At 39.1% G+C, this 24,584-nt stretch overlaps 1 protein-coding gene across 2 annotated transcripts; it reads right to left on the bottom strand.

Annotated features, from left to right (window-relative positions):
- Positions 1–1,529: 1,529 nt before the first annotated feature.
- chchd7 (coiled-coil-helix-coiled-coil-helix domain containing 7) lies at positions 1,530–24,544 on the bottom strand. Of its 2 annotated transcripts, XM_088001461.1 has the most exons (5): positions 24,295–24,544; positions 22,434–22,489; positions 11,604–11,663; positions 11,396–11,494; positions 1,530–1,790 (listed from the first exon to the last, which is right to left on the bottom strand). In XM_088001461.1, exons 3-5 carry the CDS (start codon positions 11,655–11,657, stop codon positions 1,686–1,688), a joined length of 258 nt encoding a protein of 85 aa, XP_087857587.1. In that variant the 5' UTR covers positions 11,658–11,663; positions 22,434–22,489; positions 24,295–24,544; the 3' UTR covers positions 1,530–1,685. The 2 variants fall into 2 exon arrangements, with proteins under 2 accessions (XP_087857587.1, XP_087857586.1); XM_088001460.1 differs by lacking the exon at positions 22,434–22,489 and having other exon boundaries at positions 24,295–24,540.
- Positions 24,545–24,584: the final 40 nt, after the last annotated feature.

Below are 24,584 nucleotides of genomic sequence, written 5' to 3'. Positions count from 1 at the left end.
ATAGTTTAGATTTTTGTTAAAAATTATTTTCATTAGTCTGACTTTTTTGGTTAACTGTTTGGAGTGCACACATTTAGTTAACCTTATTTGTCAGTTCTTTATATTTTTGTTGAAAGCAACAAATTAATTTATTTGTTTTGAGTTCCCAGTTTCCTTTGGAGCTGCTGGAGGGTCACAGAAAAGCTCCGGCTAATTGACGTCCTCATATGGCTGGCAAACCTCCTCAGCGGGCCGTTCCATTTGTTTGCCAGGGGACGGGGAAATTTGGTTTTCTTTAATTTAATTTGACCATTTCTTTAATGTTTCTTCTATTTGGTAGTTTCAGTCTAATGTTTGTTTAATTTAAAGATTTGGTATTGTATTTGTTTAAGTTTTTGTATGTTTAAATTATCCCTTGTGTGTCAGCAGTGGTCTGATCAGCCACTATTTAAGTTCCCCTCATGTCTTGTTACTTAGGTCAGTTTTGTGCTTGAGTTTTTTGTGTTAACACCTGAGTTGTAGTTTGTTATGTTGACCTCAGTTTTGGGCCCAATTCTTCATTGTTTGATTATTTTTGAACTTTTTTTGTAATAAATTAAGATTATTTTTGAATCTCATTCAGCGTCTCTCTGGCTGGTTAATGTGAGAATCCTCACAGGAAGTTAAACCACAATGTTGGATTAAGGATGACATTTGTAATCAAAGATACACTGAAGCCCCACATTTTGCTTATATGGGGTTAAATATCCTGCTTACACATGTAGCCTGATATTCGTGGTTTTGACCAGAAATCAGAATATCAAAAAGTCAACCCAGTAACCCTAAAGAAAAGCTGGAGCTACTAACAAAACGTTTCTGTTAATACCGAACTGGAGAATATTGATGTCCTTTAACTGAAAGCATCCTGCCCTAACCATGAATCTTAAGATTTTACTGGAACCTCTCTATTTGATCAAGGACTTGAACCCTGTCCAGTCTTGCTTGTGATTCATGCTATCTTTCTACTGAAGAAGCCGTCGTCCTCCTTCAGGTTGTACATGACACTTAGCAGGATGGCCTTTGATCATATTTACATTGTTCTTCTTCACTATTCATCCTCATCCAATAGGCATGTGCTTCTTAAACATGTTCTATTTTAAATTGACTGCTGGTCAGCACGTCACATTCCAGAAAAATTCTCAAGTTTAGGAGGGACGGTCATGTTTGTGCTCAATAAACCAAAGAACTTCAAAGACATTAAGGTGTTGTGTTATTGTTGAGCCTTTGTTTCAGAGGATGTGGATATGCGAGCTACGTGGACGTTCAGCCTATATGCAAGTCTGCATGGACAAAGAAAATACAGAAAGCATAAGCATAATAATGAGGCAGTTTGGTCATAATTGATTTCATATTGAGAACACATAAATGAGAGTTTAGATTTTTGAACTATCAATTATTATTGCTACCATCTCTTTGAGAAGAACATTTCTTATGACAGACCCAACACATGCAAGAATCTTTTTTACAGCTGCTTGTATTGGCTGCTGAATCAAAAATAAACCAATAGACAGTTTCATGTAACAAGTTTAATGTCTTCTCTAAGCATAACAGACATTGGTTCCATTTTCCTCTTCAAAGTATAGCTGTTCCTCACAGTCACTGCAGTGCTCCAGCAATGTCTCTCAGTGCAGACCTGGTGTCCTTAGCATCTTTGTGACTGTTGACAGTCAGTAGGGTTTGCCTCCAATGGCACTGAGCATCTCCAGTCTCTCCGCAGCTGTTGGCATTTCAGGTTTAATACCATCTCTTCTTCTCTGCACCATTATGTTGTGCTGCAAAGAAAACAACACAAATAAGAACATGCAACCACTGCTTCATCTTACTAATTAAAATTGTTCCCAAACCAATTCTACTCAAACTGGAAACAAGTGCATATTTTCGCATCCTACCATAAACTGGATTCTACTAGTACGTTCCTCTTAAAAGAACATTTTCCCTTCTTGTTTCGAAGTGATGGCTGTGAATGTCCAAACAACCTAAGATTTGAAAGCTGCAGTTTATTTAGGTGGACGGATAGTAAGTGAAGTAGGTGTTGGTTGTAGATGTGCACCAACGGGAGTTTCCTGGCCCATTGTGATTACTGATCTTTAAAAAGCCTGACCTGCCAATTCAGAGTTTGGCCAATATCATTTTTTTCCCTGAAATGTTGCTAAATATAGCAATAAAGTCGCTAAGTTGGCAACAGTGGGGTGACTATTAACTGCAAACACGCAGACATGTTCTGGTGGGCCAGTCCATCGGTCTATCCTCTCTCACAGGAGAGCAGAAGAGGACAGCGGTTGATTTTTAGACCTTTGTTGAGGTAGATATGATCACTGGATATGATTGGTATCACATGTAAGTGTGATCACATACAGTTGAGAAAAGACAGCTTTGGATAAAAGACAGGGTTAAATACTGAAAGACAGGGGGTTGTGAGAGTTGCTACAGGCTCTGGGAACCAACACTACTTGCCCCTTGCTGCTCTTGGGTGCCAAGTGCTCACCACTGTAACATCTTCACGATTTCAGGTGCCAAATGAACACATGCGCCTACTGCACAAATGCACGCTCACGCAAACAATCCAAAAGTTAGCAGGTCGCATAAACAAGTTCATATTTCATTATTGCAACCTTTCCCCACATAGTAGTCATGTCTGGGCTAGATGTGGCATCAGGATGGCACTCTTGGCTGACTGCTGGCACAGCACCTGGTATTTCAACCAGAACTGGCCCCATAATGGTTTGGTGTACATGGGCTGAATTTGTATACAGGGCTGGTGCTAGCCATTCAGATACCACAAAGCACAAACATGGGTTGAAAAGCCACTCAGCAAGGACAAAGTCATTACTTCAAGAGAAACATAAAGTCAGATTGTTGTTTGCAGATGCACAAAGGGACAAAGATCTTCATTTTTGGAGACTAAAGTGGAACTGTTTGACAATGATGACAATCGTTACATTTGGAGGAAAAACGATGCTTGTACCATCCTACCTGTAAAGTATAGTAATGAAAGCATCATGGTACTGTTTTGCTGAAGGAGGAACTGGTGTACTTAATAAAAAAGATGTAATAATGAGGAAAGAACATTATGCGGAAATATTGAAACAATATCTAAAGACATCAGACAGAAAGTAAAAGCTTGGGCACAGATTGCTTTTCCAATGGAATATTATCCGTATTTGACAGTTTATTTTTTTAAGAGAAGGAAAAGTCTGAAGCCTATCCGTCATTTGAGCGGATTACAATTTGACTATAATTAGTGCAGATGCACAAACATTTTCAACTTTATGCACAGACTACATCGCAGTGGTAACTAATCAATCAATCAATAACAAAAAAAAAATCCCTTTTGAATATTATCTCTGACATGTATACTGAACAAAATGCATCTTGCTGACTGGGAGCTGACAGCTTGTGGAAGTTTTGGACAGGACACTTTGAAGAGCATCTGGTTCAGAGGCACATTCATTACTTTTAACAAGCCTCCACTTCATACAGAAAAAAGAAAACTAAAGAACACTATGTTGAGTTAACCTTTATAGTCTAAATAGAGAAGTAGACAGTTTACCTTGTTAAAGACAGAGACTATTTTTAACTCATTCATTCAATAGTGATCCTATGAACATTCAACACAACTTCAAATTAACACATACATGAAAGTGCAGAATTACAGTAAACACCTTCATAATCTCATATTCTGAAAAACATTTAGTTCATTCATTAAAAAAATTATATTCTAACATCACTCTTGCTCTTACCACTCTTAAAAAACCTCTTCCTTATTACTTTTATAGTTTCTGCTGATAAATTGGCAATTTCTAATAAATTGACAACTCTCCTTGACCAAGAAAAAAATGCAACAGATTTTCTTCTGTATTTTTTTGAAATGTTAGTTTCACTGTTAGAAACTCTATAAATGATTGCCAAACATCACCAAGTAATGTAAATAAGCCCATTATTCTCAAAGATTGTACAAAACAATAAAACAAATCTTTTTTCTTAATGAACCAAAGGGATATTTATCAGAAACAGGATTAGTAAGAGAAACAAAAGCATTAGCAATAAAAAAAATTCCATTGTAAATCACCACCATTATTAATCAGTGGTGGCTTATAAAGTAACTCCCATAAATGTTTTGCCTCAAAACAAAAAACAAAAAAAAATCAATTAACTTTACTTAGTTCAAAGCCTTAACACATCTCATGTACAGTTATGTTCATAATAATAGCAGTATGTTTCAAAAGATGAGTACACCTAAAAATTCTTCAAATAAATGTTTTAATGAACACAAATGCATTGGGGACACTGCACATTCTATTTCAAACAAGAAAACTGGAAGAAGTAGTTGAATAGGACAATATTTTACAGAAAATCAAGAAATATAATGTTAAAAAAAATAGTAGTGTTGACATCTTTCTTTACAAACTCAAAAATGTATCAAATAAACTAAGAAATGCTTGAAGATTCAACTTTCCTGAGAATCGTAAACTAATATTGAGTTGCATAACCGCAGTTTCTGATAAGTGCTTCACATCTGTGGTACATGGAGTCGACCAGCTTCTGGCACCGGTCAGCAGGTTCTGCAGCCCTGCTGACCGGTCATAGTACAGTTGTCCTATGTACAGTTGTACATGGGACAACTGTACTATGTTCCACTAACCCTATTCCTCTGCATTTCTTGGTTTTGCCTCATGAATAGCATTTTTTGTCAGCCTACAACTTTTCTATGGGATTAGAGTCTGGAGATTGTGCTGCCCACTCCATTACTTGAATTCTGTTTTTCTGGAAGCGTGATTTAGCTCGCTTGCTGGTGTGTTTGGGGTCACCGTCTTGTCGAAACACCCGTTTCAAGGGGATGTCCTCTTTAGAATACGGCAAGATGACTTCTTCCAGTATTCTATTGTACTCAATGATCCATGATCTCTGGTATGCGATTAATGGGACCAACACCATAGTACAAGAAACCTCCCCACTTCATGATGCTTGAACCACCAAGCTTCACCGCCTTCACTGTGTCCTGTGGCTTGAATTCAGTGTTTGCAGAACATCTGACAAATGGTCTGTGGCCCTTAAAACCAAAAATAACAATCTTACTCTCGTCAGTCCACAAAATATTCCTCCATTTCTTTTTATGCCAGTCAATGTGTTCTTTTTCAAGTTGTAACCGCTTCAACTTGAGCAAAGTCCCATATTTTTTCACAAAGGGCCTTTGCGGGGGCTTCCTACTGGTAGCTTGGCTTCTCATAGACGTCGTCTGATTGGTGCAGTACTCACAGGCAATCTGAGATCATCATTGATCCTCCAGGAGCTGATCGTTGGCTGAGCCTTTGCCATTTTGGTTACTGACCAATTCATTCGAGCGTTCGCTTTTCTTTTTTTTCCTCTTCTTTCTGGTTTTGGCTGCCATTTTAAAGAGTTTGATATCATTTTAGCTGAACAGCCTGTCATTTCTGCACTTCTTTATTGGTTTGCCCCTCTTTCATAAATTTAATGCTCTTCTTAACAGTGTCTTGAGCGATCTTTATACTCTGCTTTTCAAGGACAAATGCACATCCATCATGTGCAACATCAGCTGCCTTGACCCTTAAGGATCCTCAAGTTGATCCTCAAGGGTCAACTTAAGGATCAAGGCGAAAATAAATGCTTAACACCTATTTTTTTAACACGTCCCTCTTAGAATAAGATTCAGTTTCACAGTATCAGCAGCATGCACATCAAGCCTGTCGGGTCTGTTGGTTTTCTATGCCTTTACTAAACCTTCTTGAAACGTGCTTATATTGTCAAAGAAGGAATTCTAACAAAAACAGAGATTTATCTTGCTAGTGATGTGGGACTGCTATTATTTGGACACAATTATACAGTGCCTTATGAAAGTATTCGGCACCCTTGAACTTTTCACTCTTTTGCCACTTTTCAGGCTTCAAACAAAGATCTAAAATTTTGATTATTTTGTGAAGAATCAACAAGTGGGACACAATTGTGAGGTGGAACGAAATTTATTGGATATTTCAAACTTTAACAAATAAAAAACTGCAAAGTGGGGCGTGCAATATTATTGGATCCCTTTACTTTCAGTGTAGCAAACTCACTCCAGAAGTTCAGTGAGGATCTCTGAATGATCCAGTGTTGTCCTAAATGACTGATGAGTAGAATCCACCTGTGTGTAATCAAGTCCCCTATAAATGCACCTGCTCTGTGATCATTTCAGAGTTGTGTTTAAAGCGCACAGAGCATCATGAAGACCAAGGAACACACCAGGTAGGTCCCAGATACTGTTGTGGAGAAGTTTAAAGCTGGATTTGGATACAAAAATGTTTCCCAAGCTTTAAACATCTCAAGGAGCACTGAACAAGCGATCATATTGAAATGGAAGGAGTATCAGACCACTGCAAATCTACCAAGACCCCGATGTCCCTCTAAACTTTCATCTGAAATAAGGAGAAGACTGATCAGAGATGCAGCCAAGAGACCCATGATCACTCTGGATGAACTGCAGAGATCTACAGCTGAGGTGGGAGAGTCTGTCCATATACAACAATCAGTCATACACTGCACAAATCTGCCCTTTATGGAAGAGTGGCAAGAAGAAAGGCATTTCTCAAAGATATCCATAAAAAGTCTCATTTAAAGTTCGCCACAAGCCGCCTGGGAGACACAGGAAACATGTGGAAGAAGGTGCTGTGGACAGATGAAACCAAAATCCAACTTTTTGGTTGTATCAACCTTCCAGACCCCTGAGGTTCTGGTTCTGTTCCGCATCCCCAGAACCAGAACCAAACAAGGAGAAGCTGCATTCAGCTTCTATGCACCACAAATCTGGAACAAACTTCCAGAAAACTGTAAAACAGCTGAAACACTGACTTCCTTTAAATCTTTACTAAAAACCCACCTGTTTAGAGTTGTATTTGAAACATAATCAATTAAGAATTTAATGATGGGACTTGACTTAATGTTGTTTTGATTGTTGATTCTATGTTGCATGACTTTGTGTTTTTGTGTTCATGATGTAAAGCAGTTTGAAATGCCTTGCTGCTGAAATGTGCTATACAAATAAAATTTGACTGATTGACAACACCTGAACCTCCATCCCCCTCTTCCCGTGAATCACATGGGTAGGTTGTTTTTCCCGTCTCTAGTATTTGTAAGCTACTTTGCACTGAATATTATTTTATTAATAATATTACTAACAGTGTTGTTTAGATTTTTATGGTTGTTTCTGGAGTTATCATCAGAAATAATTCCCTAGAGAACAAAAAAGCCATGCGAGTAGAAATTTTACAGAAAAATGCAATGAATGGACATTCAACTTGCCAGGTAGGCCTAACAGCAGCCAGTCAGAGTGGAAAAATATTTTTGTTCTGTGACATTTTCTGATGTTAGTTGTTAAATCTTTCACAAAATGACCAGATAAAAGATGTACAAAAATGCCAGTTTAAACTTTGAACTATTTGCAAACCGACTGAGCTCTGCAGCATTAAAACATGGATAGAACTGTAACTACATTAATCATAGCTCTTCTTCTCTTCAGTGTTTCTGGTGGAGCAGCTCTGTGCTGCCTTCAGGAGAATGGGACATCAGAGTATCATCATAAAATTTCACCCAAATGGCATTTACTGTTCAAACCAGAGCTTTCAGTGGAAAAACAAAAGTTCCAGATCCTTTTAATGCCATACAAATATGAGACAGAAACATGGATTATATCTTTATATAGACCTGTCTATTGATTTATAGATTAATAGTTCGTTGTTCCATTCTATGTCTTGGTTCTCCTGTTCCAGAGTTTTCCGCAACATGCGCATCATCTTTTTTTCTTTTTTTACCCCATAAGGCGCGGAGCGGTCGCGAAGCGCGTATTGATGGAGAAATGCAGACTAACGTAAACCTTTTAGTTCCGGTATTCTGATGATTAAAATTGAAAAGTGCTGTGGTGCTACTGTTTCATACCAGATCACTTACAGCAGAGGTTCCCAAACTGTGGGGTGCGCCCCCTAGGGGGGGCGCCATGCCATTGCAGGGGGGGCACGGGAAGCGGTATGGATGAATGAAAAAAAAAAAGATGAACGCTGTGTGAACCCTTTTGCCGTCTTGGGGAGGGGTTGTAACATTTCCACAAGCACAATATGAAGGGAACTCATGGGATTGGGACTGAACAGCTGTGTAGCCTTAAGAAAACCAGTAATGAGTAAGGCTAACCATAAAAAAAAGGCTTCAATTTGCCAGAGAGCATAAAGAGTAGATTGGAGCACTGGAAGAACGTCATGCGGTTTGAGTCCAGATTTACCCAGAGTTCCAGATTGATGGGCACATCAGGGTAAGAAGAGAAGCAAGTGAAGAGATGCACTTACCATGTCCATTGCCTACTGTAGCAGCCTGTAGGATAGGGTTTCTCAATGGGGGTGGTACTGCTCAAGGGGGGCATTCAGGGGACGGAAGGGAACCTTGGTAGAAATATTTACAAATGGGGATTGCTGCAATTCTTCTGGGGGTGATTTACTCAAAGGTAAATTTTACGCCTTACATACACAACAATAACAATTTAGACTTTGAGCAACTGTGATGTGTAACGTTAAAACATGCATGACTGCAATTGTATTGATGGTAGCTTTTCTTCTCTTTGTTTCTGTTAGCTTCTTGGTGCAACTATTCGCTCCTGCCACTAGTGGGTTGATTGCACTGTCAGTTCAGCATTACACCGGCCACCGGCCTTGCTGTGATTGCTGTAATTCAGGTCTTTGGTGGTTTTCAAATATTTTATGTTCTATTGTAAATTTTTGGACATATGCTTTAGCAGTGCTCTGGTCATGTGGAAGCAGCAATATTGAAAAGGGTTTTTAATGTCTGTCTTGATGCTGCATGTTTCCAGGGAAGAACAACGGAATATCGCTGTTATAAACATGCAATGACTAAAATCACAACATCCCTCTGAAAAGCTAAACAAAATAAAGAAAACCTCCTGTGGTAGAGATAGTAACTGGTCTCTCTATGGAGTGGAGAGCACAATAGCTGGTATTATCGTGCTGGCAACGATAGTACCAGCACTTTGAATTATTTTTATCAGTATACTGGGATTTTTTCCATAGTTGTAAAAGGTTTATGTCGGTCTGCCTTTCCCCATTGGTACATTCCCTGATAGTTCGCAGAGTAGGGGGTAAAATAAAAAATAAAAAACAGACGTACACATTGGATATGAATACAGAGAATCTAACGCTGAATAGTGAAAGATCAAGAGCTTATGAATGGCAGATCAGGTGAAACACATGATGATTAGGCAGCACAGCCAGGTGAATGGCAAGTTGAGTGAAGATTACTGGTGGTGGGCGGCAACAAAAACGGGAGGCAAACTAGTAACAAGAAACTAAAGGGGACATAACAATAAACCAAGCAAGGATAATACTAATCAAAGGAAACTGGAGAGAAGAGGTGGAGAAGGTTCTCTGCACCTGCTTCATGGCAGTTGCACGGTTGCTGAGCGAATGGCTCTGCAGAAGGTCGATAAGGCTGCACAGATGTCTGTGGGGAGCAGCCTTCTCTCCACCATGGACCTACATACTACAATGCTGGAGGAGGGCACTCCACATCATGAAGGACTCCACCCATCCAGCACAGTCTGTTCCAGCCCCCTCCCTCAGGCAGGAGACTGAGGAGCATCCAGGGAAGACCACCAGACTGAGAAATGGTTTCTTCTCTGCAGTTGTCAGACTGCTGAACTCAAGTTGCACTTAATTAAGGTATAGCTCACTCACTCTTCATGCATTCAGTCACACAGTACTCCATCAGAATTTCGTACCACAAGCAAGCAATTGCGGAATGGTATGGCTTCTTATCTGCAGTTTACATGCATGGTCTGAGTATGGAAACAGACGCTGAACAGATCATGGTCACAGAGACAAACTACTGCTGGCTCTAAATCAAAGTTTTGCCAGACCCAAGGCCTGCCCCTACCCAATGACTAGTAAGCCTGTGTACTATGGTTGGAAATCAAAGCTGCAGCTCTGTGCAGCTTTCACAGAGGTGCACCCTGTGCAATATATAAATGGATATATCGCATTTATATCCATGTGACATAAATATATTGCGTGGATCTGATATATTTATCAGATTCACGCATCTGATAAATATACTGCTCAAAAAAATAAAGGGAACATTTCACTTTAATTTTGTGTGTGGCTCCAAATCCAGGCCTCCATTGGTTAATAAATTTGATTTCCATTGATGATTTTTGTGTGATTTTGTTGTCAGCACATTCAACTTTGTACAGAACAAAGTATTCAATGAGAATATTTCATTCATTCAGATCTAGGATGTGTTATTTGAGTGTTCCCTTTATTTTTTTGAGCAGTGTATATGGGCGAAACAGACTTTACTGTTCTCCAGCATATGGTACTGTTAAGGTGCCATATGCCGGAGATCCGGCATGGCGCCAAAGTGCTATCAACTGTATCCAGGACAGCTGGATATCCTGGCTTTATTTAGCTGTTGTAGCCGTTATAAAGTAGCTCAAATCGAGATTTGAGCTACTTTCCTGGGGGTTTTTTAATGGAAAATTAGGTAGCACTTTATTTGACGAGGTGTGCATAAGACTGTCATGACACTGTCATAAACATGATATAACACCTGTTATGAACATAAGGAAGTCTTTATGAATGTTTATGACAGTTGTCATGAAGTGTCATCCAGTACATAATGACACTTTTAATGCAAAGTTGCTTTAAAAGTTGCATTGAAAAGTCCATTAAAAGTCCCAACTTTGCATTATTTTGTAAATTATGACACTTTAATGCAAAGTTGGCATTTTTAATGGACTTTCAATAAAACTTTTAAAGCAACTTTGCCTTAAAAGTGTCATTATTTACTGGATGGCACTTCATGACAACAGTCAGACATTCACAAAGACTCCTTCATGTTCATGACAGATGTTATGTCAGTCTTATACACACCTTGTCAAACTGTTCCCAAAAAGGATATTTGATTTCCACAAGAAAATGACACAAAGTACAATACTGTGTTATGTCAGTCTAGCCAGAAAGCCTGGCTTATTTTATCCAGGATATCTGGAAAATCCTGACTTAATCTGCTACATGTTAATCTGTTGAGAAACAGCCCTGAACAGGAAAGGAGCTTGGATCTTCTACATATACCTGACACAGGTAACCGGTCCGAGCATGTGATCTACATGAAATATCTGATCTGCCAAATGCACCATCATGTAGCCTATTTTTCTGTTGTAGCCCCAGAAGCAATTCTGTTCCATGACCTGACTGACCATGTAACAACTCCACTCTGGCACACAGCACTACAGAAGCCTGGTGTGAATTCAGACTTCTAAATGGTTTATTGTGTGTTGTTTATGCATGTTCCTTTACTTTCATCCTGATGTTGAAATAAATAAACTCACCCAATATTTTCTGCAGTTCTTGTATCTCTGGAAGTAAGCTGAGCACTTGCTCCTATCATAGTTGCAGGTGTCCAAACACTTGTGAGAGGCATCACTTTCCTGAAAGAGTCAATGTAAATGTACTGAACTTATAAAGGATCAGTTCCAATCATAGAGCAGCACTCACTATCATCAACGCTGTCCAGCATGGGGAGGATCAATAACTTACTTCTAAGCAGGGGTTTATGTCCTGGTTCGAAATTTTTCGGGACGTTTTATCCATTTAGATCTGTGAAGAGAAAAACAAGAAAGGTTCTAGTTTTGAAATTATTTGTTCTTAGGAAAACTTTCAACAAGTGAGTGATCATTGTTTAAGTTTAACTAGGACAACTTCCTGGAGATTATACATATATACGTATATATATGTAAAATCTTTGTTGTTTGTTGTAGTAGTTACATGCTGCAGCTTTAAGCAGACATTTGGTGTGAGGTCACTGCTGAGTGGAGATTGAGCGGCGCTCCGTCTGTGAAATATTACTACCAGTAGCGCGTATAGCAGCGGTCCAACAGCAAGATCACAACCAGCGTCCTACATCACTAGCTCGTTGACTTATATTATTTTGCGGGTTATTTGTTTAGCTTTTTGACCATCATGCTCTTCCGGGTGAGTGTTGGTAGTTGTGCGCTGCTTAACCTGCTATCTGGCGGCTCCAGATGTTTTTTTTTTGTTTTTTTTTACCTGTATTGAGCCTCGATATAGCCAAATTCTGTCAAGTGTTTGTTTTTTTTTATATGTCATATCAGACTCGTTGTGTTGATGCATTCTGATTTCACCCTCGAGGTAATTTTCCGTCGCAACATGCAAACTTCCCCATTCACTTTTGTGTTAAAGTTCCTCACCACATTGCTTAGCATTTTTTGCCACCTGCTTGCACAGTGAGAAGGAAAGAGGAGATCAGCTGCACATGCAGGCTGCAAAGTGAGACACAGGTGATCGGTTTTGGTGATCAGCAACACGAGACAGTGATCGGCGATCACCGATCATATATTTTTTCACGGAAATCGACCAATTATGATCGGTGGCCAATCGATCGGCACACCTCTAAGGTTATCTCTTAATAGAGAACTTTAGGGTACATAGCTGAAACGGGTCACACATATAGTGATGCAAACCATATACAACATCAATGCAACTTCAAAAAAGATTTTCAAAAAGATTTGATTCAAAATGACAATGATGGAAAGATGCATTTCAATTAAAGATTTATCAAAAAATATTAACATTGAGATAAAAATCTAAATCTCTATACATTTTAAAAAAAGAAAATTATGAAGAAGAGACATGACACTGAATAAGTCATATGAATGGCCTATTCAATGCCATTGTTAAAGGGTTAATAGAGGACTGATGTTATGATGACTTCCTGAAGGCAGAGAAACAGGCCCAATTTTAAATGCATTAAATTACAAAGCCAAATTTAAGTAGATAGTATTTCCCTTTTAAACAGAATAAAAACTTTTTATTAAGAAAAAATGCAGTTCACTTGAATTTACCGTATTTTCTGCACTATAAGGCGCACCGCATAGAATAGACGCTGCAGTAGAGGCTGGAGTTACATTATGCATCCACTAGATGGAGCTGCACTAAAGGGAATGTCAACAAAACAGTCTGACTCTGTTTGGGAGGAGAGCCTTCCTGGGCCCGGGGCGTGGCCGGACGATGGTTACCCTTCTCCGTTCGCACACAGCATGTTGGTGGAGAACGTGGTGCTAAATGACCTGCAGACGACCTGATTCTAGACCAGTGTTTCTCAACCTTTTTTGGGCCAGCGCCCCCCTAGCCTTTATCCAGGTCCCTCACCGCCCCCCACCAAAGAATTTGTAGGCTACTTTGCACTGACCATTATTTTATCATTAATATTACTATCACTATTGTAGATGTTTTGATTTTTATGCTTGTTTCTGTATTTATCATCAAAAATAATTTCCCAGAGAACAAAAAACTCATGGGAATAGAAATTATTTTCACAGGCGTCTATGAAAAATGCAATGAACATTCAAGTTAAAATTAGTAGGCCTAACAGCAGCCAATCAATGGAAAAAATATTCTTGTGCCATTTTCTAGTTTTTAAATATTCCACAAAATGACCAGATAAAAGATGAACAACATGTCTTTTTAAACTTTGAACTATTTGCAAAACAACTGAGCTCTGCAACATTTAAACATGGATAGAACTGTAACTACATTAATCATAGCTCTTCTTGTAGGTTTCTGGTGCTGCAGCTCTGTGCTGCCTTCAGGAGAATGGGACATCAGAGTATCATCCATAAAAATTCACCCACATGGCATTTATTGTTCAAACCAGAGCTTTCAGTGGAAAAACAAAAGTTCCAGATCCTTTTAATGCCATATAAATATGAGACAGAAACATGGATTATATCTTCATATAGACCTGTCTATTGATTTATAGATTAATAGTTTTACTGGACAGAAATTACAAAAAACAAATATGGTTCTTGATCAAATCCTAATGAGTCAAATTGAAAGTGTCATGGAGTCATCAGCCTCTTGACATTAACACTGACATGAAAAATAATATTGAAGAAATAAATAATCTAATTAAAAACATAAATAAGTGATAAGTTATTTACTGTTATGGTCTGTAAGATATATTTATTCTCAGTGTTAGATACTTCTACAATATTTTACCTTTTATCTGGAAATAGTGTCTGTTTATTCTTACCATACAGTCTCTGTATTAATTATTGCTCTAAAGGTCTTGCCATACCAGTTTATTCCTCTGTATTTACTTTAGTTTCTTAGTTTATTCTTGCATTTTCTTCTTCATTCATTTCCATTTAGTTTCCTTTCATTAGTATTATCCTCTCTTGGTTTATTGCTATGTCCACGTTAGTTTCTTTCCTGTTGCTAGATTTATTGTATCGTTTACCATCGCTCACCATCTTCACTCATCACCTGCTGCTCCTTCTAATTGTCATGATGTGTTTCACATCATGTGTTGATTTTTTCACTGTTCAATGTTGGATTCTCTGTTTTTATGCCATAATTCACATCTAGTTCGTCGCTCCGTTTTATGTCGCGGTTCTCCTGTTTCAGAGTTTTGCGCAATGTGTGCGTCTTTTTTTTTTTTAACCCCCTAAAGTGCAGGGCGGTCGGGAAACGTGTCGATGGGGAAAAGGCAGACTGACATAAACCTTTTAAAACAACGGAAACAATTTCTGCAGTCTGATTATTGAAATTTAAAAGTGCTGTGTTGTTCTATCACCCCGTTTCATACCAGACCTTACAGCTCCGATGTTAATGCTATAAAATGAACGCTCTCTATCGTGGTGTCACCATGGAGGGATTTCTTTATTTAAATGGGTTCATTTTTCAGAGGGATACAAAGTGAGGTGATTTTAGCTACCAGTAGCAGAAGAACAGAGCTGCGCCAAGAAGCTAACAGAAGCTAACAAACACTGAATAGAAGAAGAGCTGCCATTGATACCGTTGCAGCCAAGCATGATTTAATGTTACACAATACAGTTTTACCAAGTTGCTCAAAGTCTAAACTGGTATTGTTGTGCATTTAAGGTGTAAAGTTTACCTTCGACCAAACGCCCCCCAAAGGCATCCCAGCGCCCCCCTTTTGTAAAAATGTCCGCCAGCGCCCCCTGCCGTCCTCTGAACGCCCCCTGGGGGGGCGGTACCGCCCACGTTGAGAACCGCTATTCTAGACGGTCGGTAGGTAGATAGGTCAGTCAAACTTTATTAAGGGGCCTGCCACCTGTGCCCATCCCTTTAAACCCAGTGTTTCAAATTTGTCATGAAAAATAGATATAAGCAGGTCTGACATACTTATCCCAACACTAGCACACAGTAGCTGTGAATATTGTCAGGTGTATTATGATATATGTGTCACCTTTGAAAAGCGAGACCGACGACTATAAGGTTCGCACATGTGGTTCTCACTCATGGTCCAAAATAAAAAACATGAAGAAAGTTGGTAATAGTTAATTTCTAAAAACAATTTCAATTTTCATAGTAAAGATTTTAATTTACACTCAAAAATTCAGACAAATAATAATTTTATGTAAGCAAAACATGAAAAGTCACAGGAAATATGTATTCTTCCCACAATGCATTGTGAGATCTGATTCAGCGCTGTGAGATTACTCACTGCCTCTGTCTAGGACCCGTTGCTATGGTAATTAATTATCTGCACCTGGACTGGCTCTCTCCCTGGTTTCTATACTTGTGAGACACCCAGCGTCGTTCTCAGGGCCTTGACAAAAAACCATAAGACCTAGGAAAATTTTGAAAACATTTTACGGGAGCAGGCATGTGTATCTATGTCATGACCAACTTTGAGATCAATAGGCCGCTATTTGTGCCTGTGAGGGAGAGTTAAAGAGAGTTTTTGAGTCAGACCTCCACTGTCCTGTGTGTGTGTTTCAGAGAGAAATCTTAGTGATTCTGTGAGACATTCAGCCTAAACTTTTGTCGTTTTTTTTAAATTATGTCGTGATTTTTACACAGAATCCCAATAAAAATAATAGCTCCCTTCTCGGCATCGAGCCGCACAATTTGATACCACTTTTGTGGGGGTACACGCAGCGGTACGAGCCGCATTAACGGTGATGGAAGAAAAATAAATAATCTATAATAATAATAAAGAGACATTCTATTAGGTGAAGAACAATAGGTGCCTGCCATGCAATGCATAGGGAGAGCAGTGACTGACCTGCTTCGCAGGTCAGTCACTGCTCTCCCTATGCATTGCTATGGCATGCCCCAATTACAAACCAGCCTTGTGACAATTATCCCAGCATGCACCGCACACTTCTTCTTCTATGGGCAAAAATGAAGTCTGCGGCTGCTTACCGTAGTTGCTAGGCCTGTTGTGGCTCAATATTGGTCCATATATAAGACGCACCGGATTATAAGGCGCACTGTTGGCTTTTGAGGAAATTGAACGTTTTTAGGTGTGCCTTATAGTGCGGAAAATATGGTAATTCTTGAAGGTAGCCAACACTGTTCTGATTGCTGATTGTCTAGAAATGCACAATATATTGACAACAGGTGACGTTATTCATTTTTAACATATCGATCTGCTAAACGGGCGATAACAACCAATGTTTATTTTCATCCTATTGACATTTTTGTTTGTGTTCCGGAGGGGTAGAGGGTCTTGGTCATGTGCTATTTGTTTGGTCATGTGACAGTGACACAGTGATAGTGATGCAGCCTGTTTACTTCTGTTGTTTAAAGTCTGTGTTGTGTATGGTTGTTCCACAGTCCTAATAGAGAGAAAGACGAACAATGAGATAAATTTTGTATTCTGAAGGTAGTTGGTCACAATGTATTGAATTTTAAAAAACTTACTGAAAAAAAGAGGAAAAAAGTGGATCAACGTTCTACAGCTAAAAACAGGAGGTCCAGAAACTAACAATGTCAGAGTTTGCAGCGACCACTTGCTAACTGGTAATGATCATTTAAATTGTACTTTTAGATATTTTGTTAGTTACTTAGAAATACAAGCATTCATATGTAAGGTAAGATATATTATTTGTATGCATCATGAGCTGTGACTATTTCCCCACTCTCTCTGGCCACGAACCATGTTTTTAATGGGGTTTCTATAGATTGCTGTGAATGGTTGACATACATTGTAGAAATGCAGCATAACTTAACATGAATTTGGGTTTGCAAAAGCTAAATATATTACAGCATATCACACCAGTTTTAAAATCCCTACACTGGCTCCCTGTAGCTCAGAAAATAGACTTTAAAATACTGTTGTTAGTTTATAACGGTTTAGCACCACAATATATTAAAGATCTACTGTTATTATATCAACCTTCCAGACCCCTGAGGTTCTGGTTCTGCTCTGCATCCCCAGAACCAGAACCAAACGAGGAGAAGCAGCATTCAGTTTCTATGCACCACAACAGCTGAAACACTGACTTCCTTTAAATCTCAACTAAAAACCCACCTGCTTAGAGTTGTATTTCAAATGTAATCAATTAAGAATTTAATGATGGCACTTGACTTAATGTTATGTTTTGATTGTTGATTTTATGTTGCATGACTTTGGGTGCGTTCACACTGCAGCCGGAAGTGACTAAATTCCGATTTTTTGGCAATTTCGATTTTTTTGCCGGGGCCGTTCACACTGCCAGTAAATGCGACCTGTATGCGTTCTGCAGTGTAAACGGGCAAACGACCTGAAAGTGTCCCGCATGCTCAGTGTTCTGCCAACCGCCATAAAAAGAAGAAGTGCTCAGTGTTTGCGGAAGTAAACATGGAGGCTAACGGTGGAGCTTAGCTTACATATTTCAAGTTGTTGTCCGGCCGGAGCAGCATGTTAACAACTTAATCCTCATATAATCCGTCATGGTTGTTGTTTTTCTTCCCACTGGCGCTTATCAGGACGCAGAATAGTGAGATTTGTTGAGAAACAGTGACGTTCAGTTCGGATGAATGCGACCTGGACGTTAGGCCGCATTTGAATCGGATACGTATCGGATATGGGTCAGATTGGAAAAAGAATCCAACCTGTGCTGTTCACACTGCCATGAAAAGATCAGATACAGGTCGCATTACGTCAAAAGAATCGGAATTGAGTCACTTCAGGCTGCAGTGTGAACACACCCTTTGTGTTTTTGTGTTTGTTATGATGTAAAGCAGTTTGAAATGCCTTGCTGCTGAAATGTGCTATACAAATAAAATTTGATTGATTGATATTTACAAATAGATCCAAGCACATAGAAATAACGTGGGTTACCTTGTTGTTTGCGTTAGCATGATCATAGACCACTTAAAATACTTAAAATAGCACAACTCGCTACTCACTCGCTACTCACCCAGACAGAAACAATCAACAGTCATTTACTACTCCCATTGATCCAACCTGAAACTAAATTATTGTATGCTTCCAGGCTTTTGAAATCTTCCATCTAGCTCGTCGTATAATAGGAGGTTTGCAGCACCAGAAAGTTAGTCATGTCATCGCCTTGACGCTGGGTAAATTCTCAAGATTATATGACAAGTCTTTTACAAAGACAATATGGGTCATTTCCTAAATATACACATACTTTTTCGAGATACCTCATCTCTGGCAGCACATTTAGGGTACATGCTGTGATCCATTTTGCTCCGTTTTGAACAGGAGAAATCCTGAGCCCCATCTGAATTTTGAGCGTCCTCCACCTCATGTGTCTGCAACCCAGCAATAGAAGCAGTAAGACTTGTTTCTGCCCTGGTGAGAAGTGAGTTGTGCTGTTTTAAGTAATTAGTCTGCTAACAATACTATCATTAACGCAAACAACAAGCTAACCTGTGTTATTTCTATGAGCTTGGACCTACTTGTAAATAATTTATTTAGCTTCTGCAAATTCAAATTCTATAGAGCCCCCTAGGAGATATGGGGATTTTTCTTTTCTTACCTCGCAAAATTGTGCTCTCTTGCAATAATGTACTAATCAGTTCATGTGGCATAACTGAATACTATAAGTAGTAAGCCTTATAGTATTCATCGTACTTTCTGCTATAATATAAAGCTTTCATGAGGTTTTTCCTCATCTTGTGAAATATCTGAAGTTTTATATCTTTTTCTTTAGTACAGAAATGCACCACAAACCTCTGATATAAATAGAAACTTTCCGTAAGTAGGAAAGAACTAAAAATACATCCAAACTATTTGGACTATTTCTGAGTTATTATCACAGGGTAATGAGTCATCTGACAGTTTTGATCGTGTCTCTATTGTGTTGGTAGTCTGAATGGTTTAAAGGGCCGTTTTAATGTGCAGTTCTGTCACACTCTTACATAAACAGAGATGCAGTGAATAAATCGATTTTTAATCAGTTTTTTTGCACCAAACAGTTAAGAATAAACACTGAGTCTCTTTAAATGTGTATATATTTGAACATTTTAAACTGACATTTGTGACAGTATACAAAATAGACAATCAAATATTGCAGTAAGCATATTGAAAGGTAACGCAAAAGTATTGCAAAGGAATGCAGAACAATTTTTTCCCCATTTCCCCTATTATATATTTACCTTACATATGAATGCTTGTATTTCTAAATAAATGTCCAATTAAATATCTGAAAATACAATTTGAATGATGTGATCCTGTTTTTAGCTGTAGATTGTTGATCCACTTTTCTCCTCTTTTTTCTGTATGTTTTTTTAACATTAGCTCCCTTGTGGCCAACTACCTTTGGTATGCAAAAATAACATTTATCTTTCTCTCTATTCCAACAGTTGGAACAACCATACACGACACAAACTTGACCCCCATTTACATTGCGTGATTTCAGTCCCACGTCATCTTAAATCCAGCAATATGTGGGCAAGGCCTAAGGAGTCTTTTTCAGTTTTTTAAAAAGACAGAGGCCCAATTTCACATTAAATTTAGAAGTGTAATGATTCCTCGAATAATTCAAGTACCTCAATTATTAAAATTCCTCTAGACAAATTTATCTGCTTCAAAGCTTCATTAAATTATGTTTTATTATTTAGCCCACTGTGTTCCCCCCGGGTGATTATTTGTGTTGAGCTGCGCTCTCACTTCCGCCTATGAGTTATAGGTAAGTGCTAATTGTTAGCAGCATAAAATCCAATTTTCAAGAACGGTCTGGGAGAATTTTTTTTTATTGATGTCTGGATTTTTATTGTTTCGGGGGACCAATAAGCATCCTTAAATTGAGTGATCCGATGCTTGAGTACGACAGCCTTTCTCTTACCGGAGCTGGTGCCTGATGGCGGTGAAGAACGTTGCAGGCGTATTTATACAGGTGAGTGGATAGACTGAACACTATGAGGTGGCTGCGCTGCTGTTGATGCTTAACGCAAGTGAAGCTTTACAGATGAACCAGAATTTTTTTTTTATATCATCTCGGTCTCAGCAAATTTGTGGCAGAGCGCATAGTGGCGGTACATAGCTGCAGGGTTTCCTCCAGAAAACTTGCTAAGCCCGGTGGTGGGGGCGTCGAGGCGGTCCACCGTGTTTTTGTATTAAAAGATGTTAAGTTGACAGGAAATATTAAAGTATTACTGCGTAATTATATGTTACAGGAAAACATCTCCAGTGAAATGCTATTTAAACCCACAACTAGTCTAAAAACAACAAATTTGCTCGTCTGTTTAATCCAAATTAAGTCAGCGGCTCCATCAGGCCCCCAAGAGCTTCAGGGGCCCCGTAAACACTAATATTTTAAAACAGACCACAGATACATAAATGTAACACTTGTTTATTGAGATGATCAATGCTGTTAAATTTGATTAAATTGTTTCATACATAAGTTAAAAGATTTAAAATTGTTTAAAATTTAAATGCAAGATTTTAAGGAGCTGGCAAGTTTACTTTGTAAAACTTCAAAGAACAATATTCATAGTTAGACTGTTTTGTTACCATAGTAACAATGTGATGCTATGAGTTTAATCTTTGAATTTACAAATCCAAATTAGTAAACTGCGATTATAACTTATTGCTTTTTATGCTGGCCAATTAAACTACTCTCGTCTGCCATATTTCACTAACTCTAACACAGAATCTGTTAGAGGTGATAATGATTTTAGCAGGTAGAGGGGCCCCTAAGTCAAAGTCTGCACAGGGCCTCATGTAGCCTTGGACCGGTCTTGCACAATGAGCAAATCCGCTGCATTGCGCAGAGATCCGCAACAAACAGGAGATTTGGCTTTAGTAGTTGCTCCATTTGGTGTCTGTTGAGTTTTAATTGTCACAGAAAATATTCTGGTTGGTCGAGTTCATGGGACTCGACCGTGTCTGACGGTCACGAGTTTCTCAGATCTCTGTGCGGCCGCACGCATTAACTCTAAGTAGACAACGCATTTGATATGGTTTGATGCATCGTGTAACCAGAAAAATAATACTAAAAATAATATAAAATGAACGTTATGCATGACTTGGAGGAGAGCGTGAAAGCTCCTCACCGGGCTGAACCTGCATGATCAGGTTAGCGCTGCTTGTTATCCACAAACTTTCCGGCCAACCGGGACCACAGACATAAACTATACAGGGAAGACAGACACAGAGCCACACGCTGGGCAGCGTGTTGAGATGTAAACGCCGCAGATAGTTGTTCGTTCACAAAGATAAATTATTCTCACCGCTTCACAACGCGCCTCTGAATTCGCTACAACGTATTCCTGCGGTTCACATTGAGCTGCGCAACCAGAGCTAATGCGGCGGGTTTTAAACTCTTACCTAGAGTTCTCCAGAGGATCATAATTCCTCACAGTAGGTTGATGTAAATATCCATACAGGCAGTGGTGGAGAAAGTACTCAAAAAATGTACTCAAGTAAAAGTAAAAGTAAAAAAGTACTGGCTTTTAAAAATACTTAAGTATTAAAAGTAAAAGTACTTGCTGAATGCACCTAATCCCTATTGCAATATCATTAAGTGAACCGATCATATTTAATTTTAATACATCAGTAATGTGCCATTTTAATGAACAATGCCACAGATAAAGGATGTTTGTATTATTTTTACTCTCTGTAACATAGTTTAGGCTTAGAAATGCGATTCTATGCATCATAATTTCAGGGATGGAAACATCTTGTCTCCTGTCCTAACATAGCATGAACTTCACTTTTTTTGCCACTAGTGGCTTTTATTTTTAAAGAAATCCAACAGAAAGGAGATGGAAAGAAGGTGGGTGGGGGAGGACATGCAACCAAGGAGCCAGTAGCAGAGTTGTAGTCTAGACCAGCACCCAAGACCAAGTCAAGACGTAACACAATAAAATTAAGTGCACTGATCAAAATTGCTTCTCAAATTGATCTTAAAGATCCACATTCCCATAAAACACCTAGATATTAGCTGTAATAAATGTAATCAATAAAGTTCCGTCCAGAAGAATCGGATCGTTCCTGAATGTCATATCAATGCAGACTTTGGTCACAGCGTTGTCCCATATAAGCGACACCTCAGTCAACACCTCCGCACAATAGAGTGACAACTTTTTTTCATCGCAGATGCAACGTGTGTCTCTGTAGAGACGCATCACATCCACAGATCTTACCTTTCTTTAAGCTTTCCTTCCAAGTGATGCTAAAAGTTGGACGAAGTCCCCACCGTCTGTGAAAGCGAAACGCTGCTGATTTAACATGTCGCCATATCTTATGATTTATGCAGCGCTATTATATGACTGACGATCAGACAGACATCTTCTCCCGCTCAGAGGAAACCACTGCGCATGTCTGGAGCTCCGCGTGCGAGTAAAGGTGGAGGCGATGGGTGACAACAGACACTAAGTCACGTTATTGCCCGGATTTTACGGCGCCACCTTAAGTCCCTGAACGTCACATTTTAACGGACAAAAAGCGCAACGCAACTTGGATGTAACGAGTAACGCGACAGAAATGTAGTGAAGTAGAAAGTACAGATACTTACTGTAAAATGTAGTGGAGTAAAAGTAGAAAGTATCCATTATTAAATCTTACTTAAGTAAAGTACAGATACATGAAAATTGTACTTAAGTACTGTAACGAAGTACTATTATTTTCCTTGAAACGTAAACAAGCAACGCTTAGCCTGGCGGCGGGGCTAGTAAAGCATGGCGGGCCGCCAGGCACTGGGGGAAACCCTGAGCTGGTAGATGTGCCTCTGTGTGTGACAAACGAAGTTGTCAAATCCCATCGCTAACATGAACACAGAAGCTATAATGCAGGGGTCCCCAAACTACGGCCCGTGGGCCGGATTCGGCCCGTCTTCTCATTTGGTCCGGCCACCTGAACAATACCAGAGAGCATTCAGTGTTTTTTTTTTTCATATATATGTGGATTTTTCTTCAACCACCAGGGGGGCTCTTGAGCAGATATGAAACTTAGTTTCCCTCAATGGAATATATACTAGTCAGTATCAGTCACGTTTCGCTCACGGCTTTTTTCCATTTGCATTCTGGGTAAAAATCTATCTACAAACGCGAATATGTCGTCGGCAGTAACACCCCCCTACCCCCCTCAACAAAAGTTTTCTAAGGTTTCTTTCTCGAAAAACTAAGACCGGCCCCCGACCAGAAAAGGGAGCAGTTATGTGGCCCTCGCAGGAAAAAGTTTGGGGACCCCTGCTATAATGGCTGGGAAAGGAGAGAGTTCATCTATTAAATTGACTGAAGATGAATACAAACTAAAACTGGAGTATAGACATTTTTTATGAATAAGAGCCTGGCTCTTTATAATCAAGTTGAATATAATTTCAGATTTTTGTATAACTTTTCTGCATGTTAACTTGGAAAGTGAGCTATTGTTGCAGGTTAATTATCTAAACTACAGAAAAGTTATTGTTCGGGATGCTCAAATATGGAAAAATTGGACTGATGTTGATCTGATAGTAATACTGCTGTTAGCTTTCCCAATATTTATGTTCTATCTGATTGCTCGATTAATCGTAAGAGCCCCCTAGAATACTCGATTACTAAAATATTTATTTATTTAGAAGTTAAATTAAGTCAAATTTATTTTCTTTCAAGGCATTTTTATAACTGAAGGAATCATAGTTACTTGATTGTGCCATATTATGGCATGTTCTTGGAAATTGAATAGTACTTCACCTTTAAAAGCGCGCAAGCTTAAGGTGGCAAAATAAATAAATAAATTCAGAGGATATGTTTATGACCTGATAAATATGTGCCATTTAACGGAAAGTGTGAATGTTTGGAGGAGTGGCAGAACGCTTACACCGAAGTAGTTTGAGTGACAACGCCGTCACAAGATCACATGTCACTAGAGAGTAATGAATGAAGAACTGATTAATGAACCTTTCGACAAAAGCAATGGGTTTGAAAGTGTAATTGGTCCATAAGGCTTCATTTGGCCATCAACACCGGCTGGCTAAGAGCTCTTCTACCTGTTCAGGTGATGTCATGGAGAAAACCCACCTACCTTTACCAAGGACACCTACAATACGACGCTGGGAAGACTATAGGAACCGCTGTGGACCCACACGGCTGAAGGTCATGGCTCAGTTATGAAACAAACCGGAGTGACTGACTCAGCTGGTATCACACTGCTGTATCACGTACTATCTGCTAAATCCTCTCCAAATTAAATCATATGATGTCCTGCTCTAGAAAGCTACAAATAACTAGCAAACTCGTGCTTCCAAATGCACTGTGACGCCTGCTACAGCGTATCAGGAAACTCCGCCAAAGTCGTCGTCACCTGAACGTAAC

The sequence above is a fragment of the Poecilia mexicana genome, unplaced genomic scaffold (assembly GCF_051168715.1).
Source record: "Poecilia mexicana isolate PSO_F unplaced genomic scaffold, ASM5116871v1 scaffold_20, whole genome shotgun sequence".
Taxonomy (NCBI): Eukaryota; Metazoa; Chordata; class Actinopteri; order Cyprinodontiformes; family Poeciliidae; genus Poecilia; species Poecilia mexicana.
The sequence above is the reverse complement of the archived record's forward strand: the minus strand, read 5'-3'. Positions and strand labels throughout refer to the sequence as shown.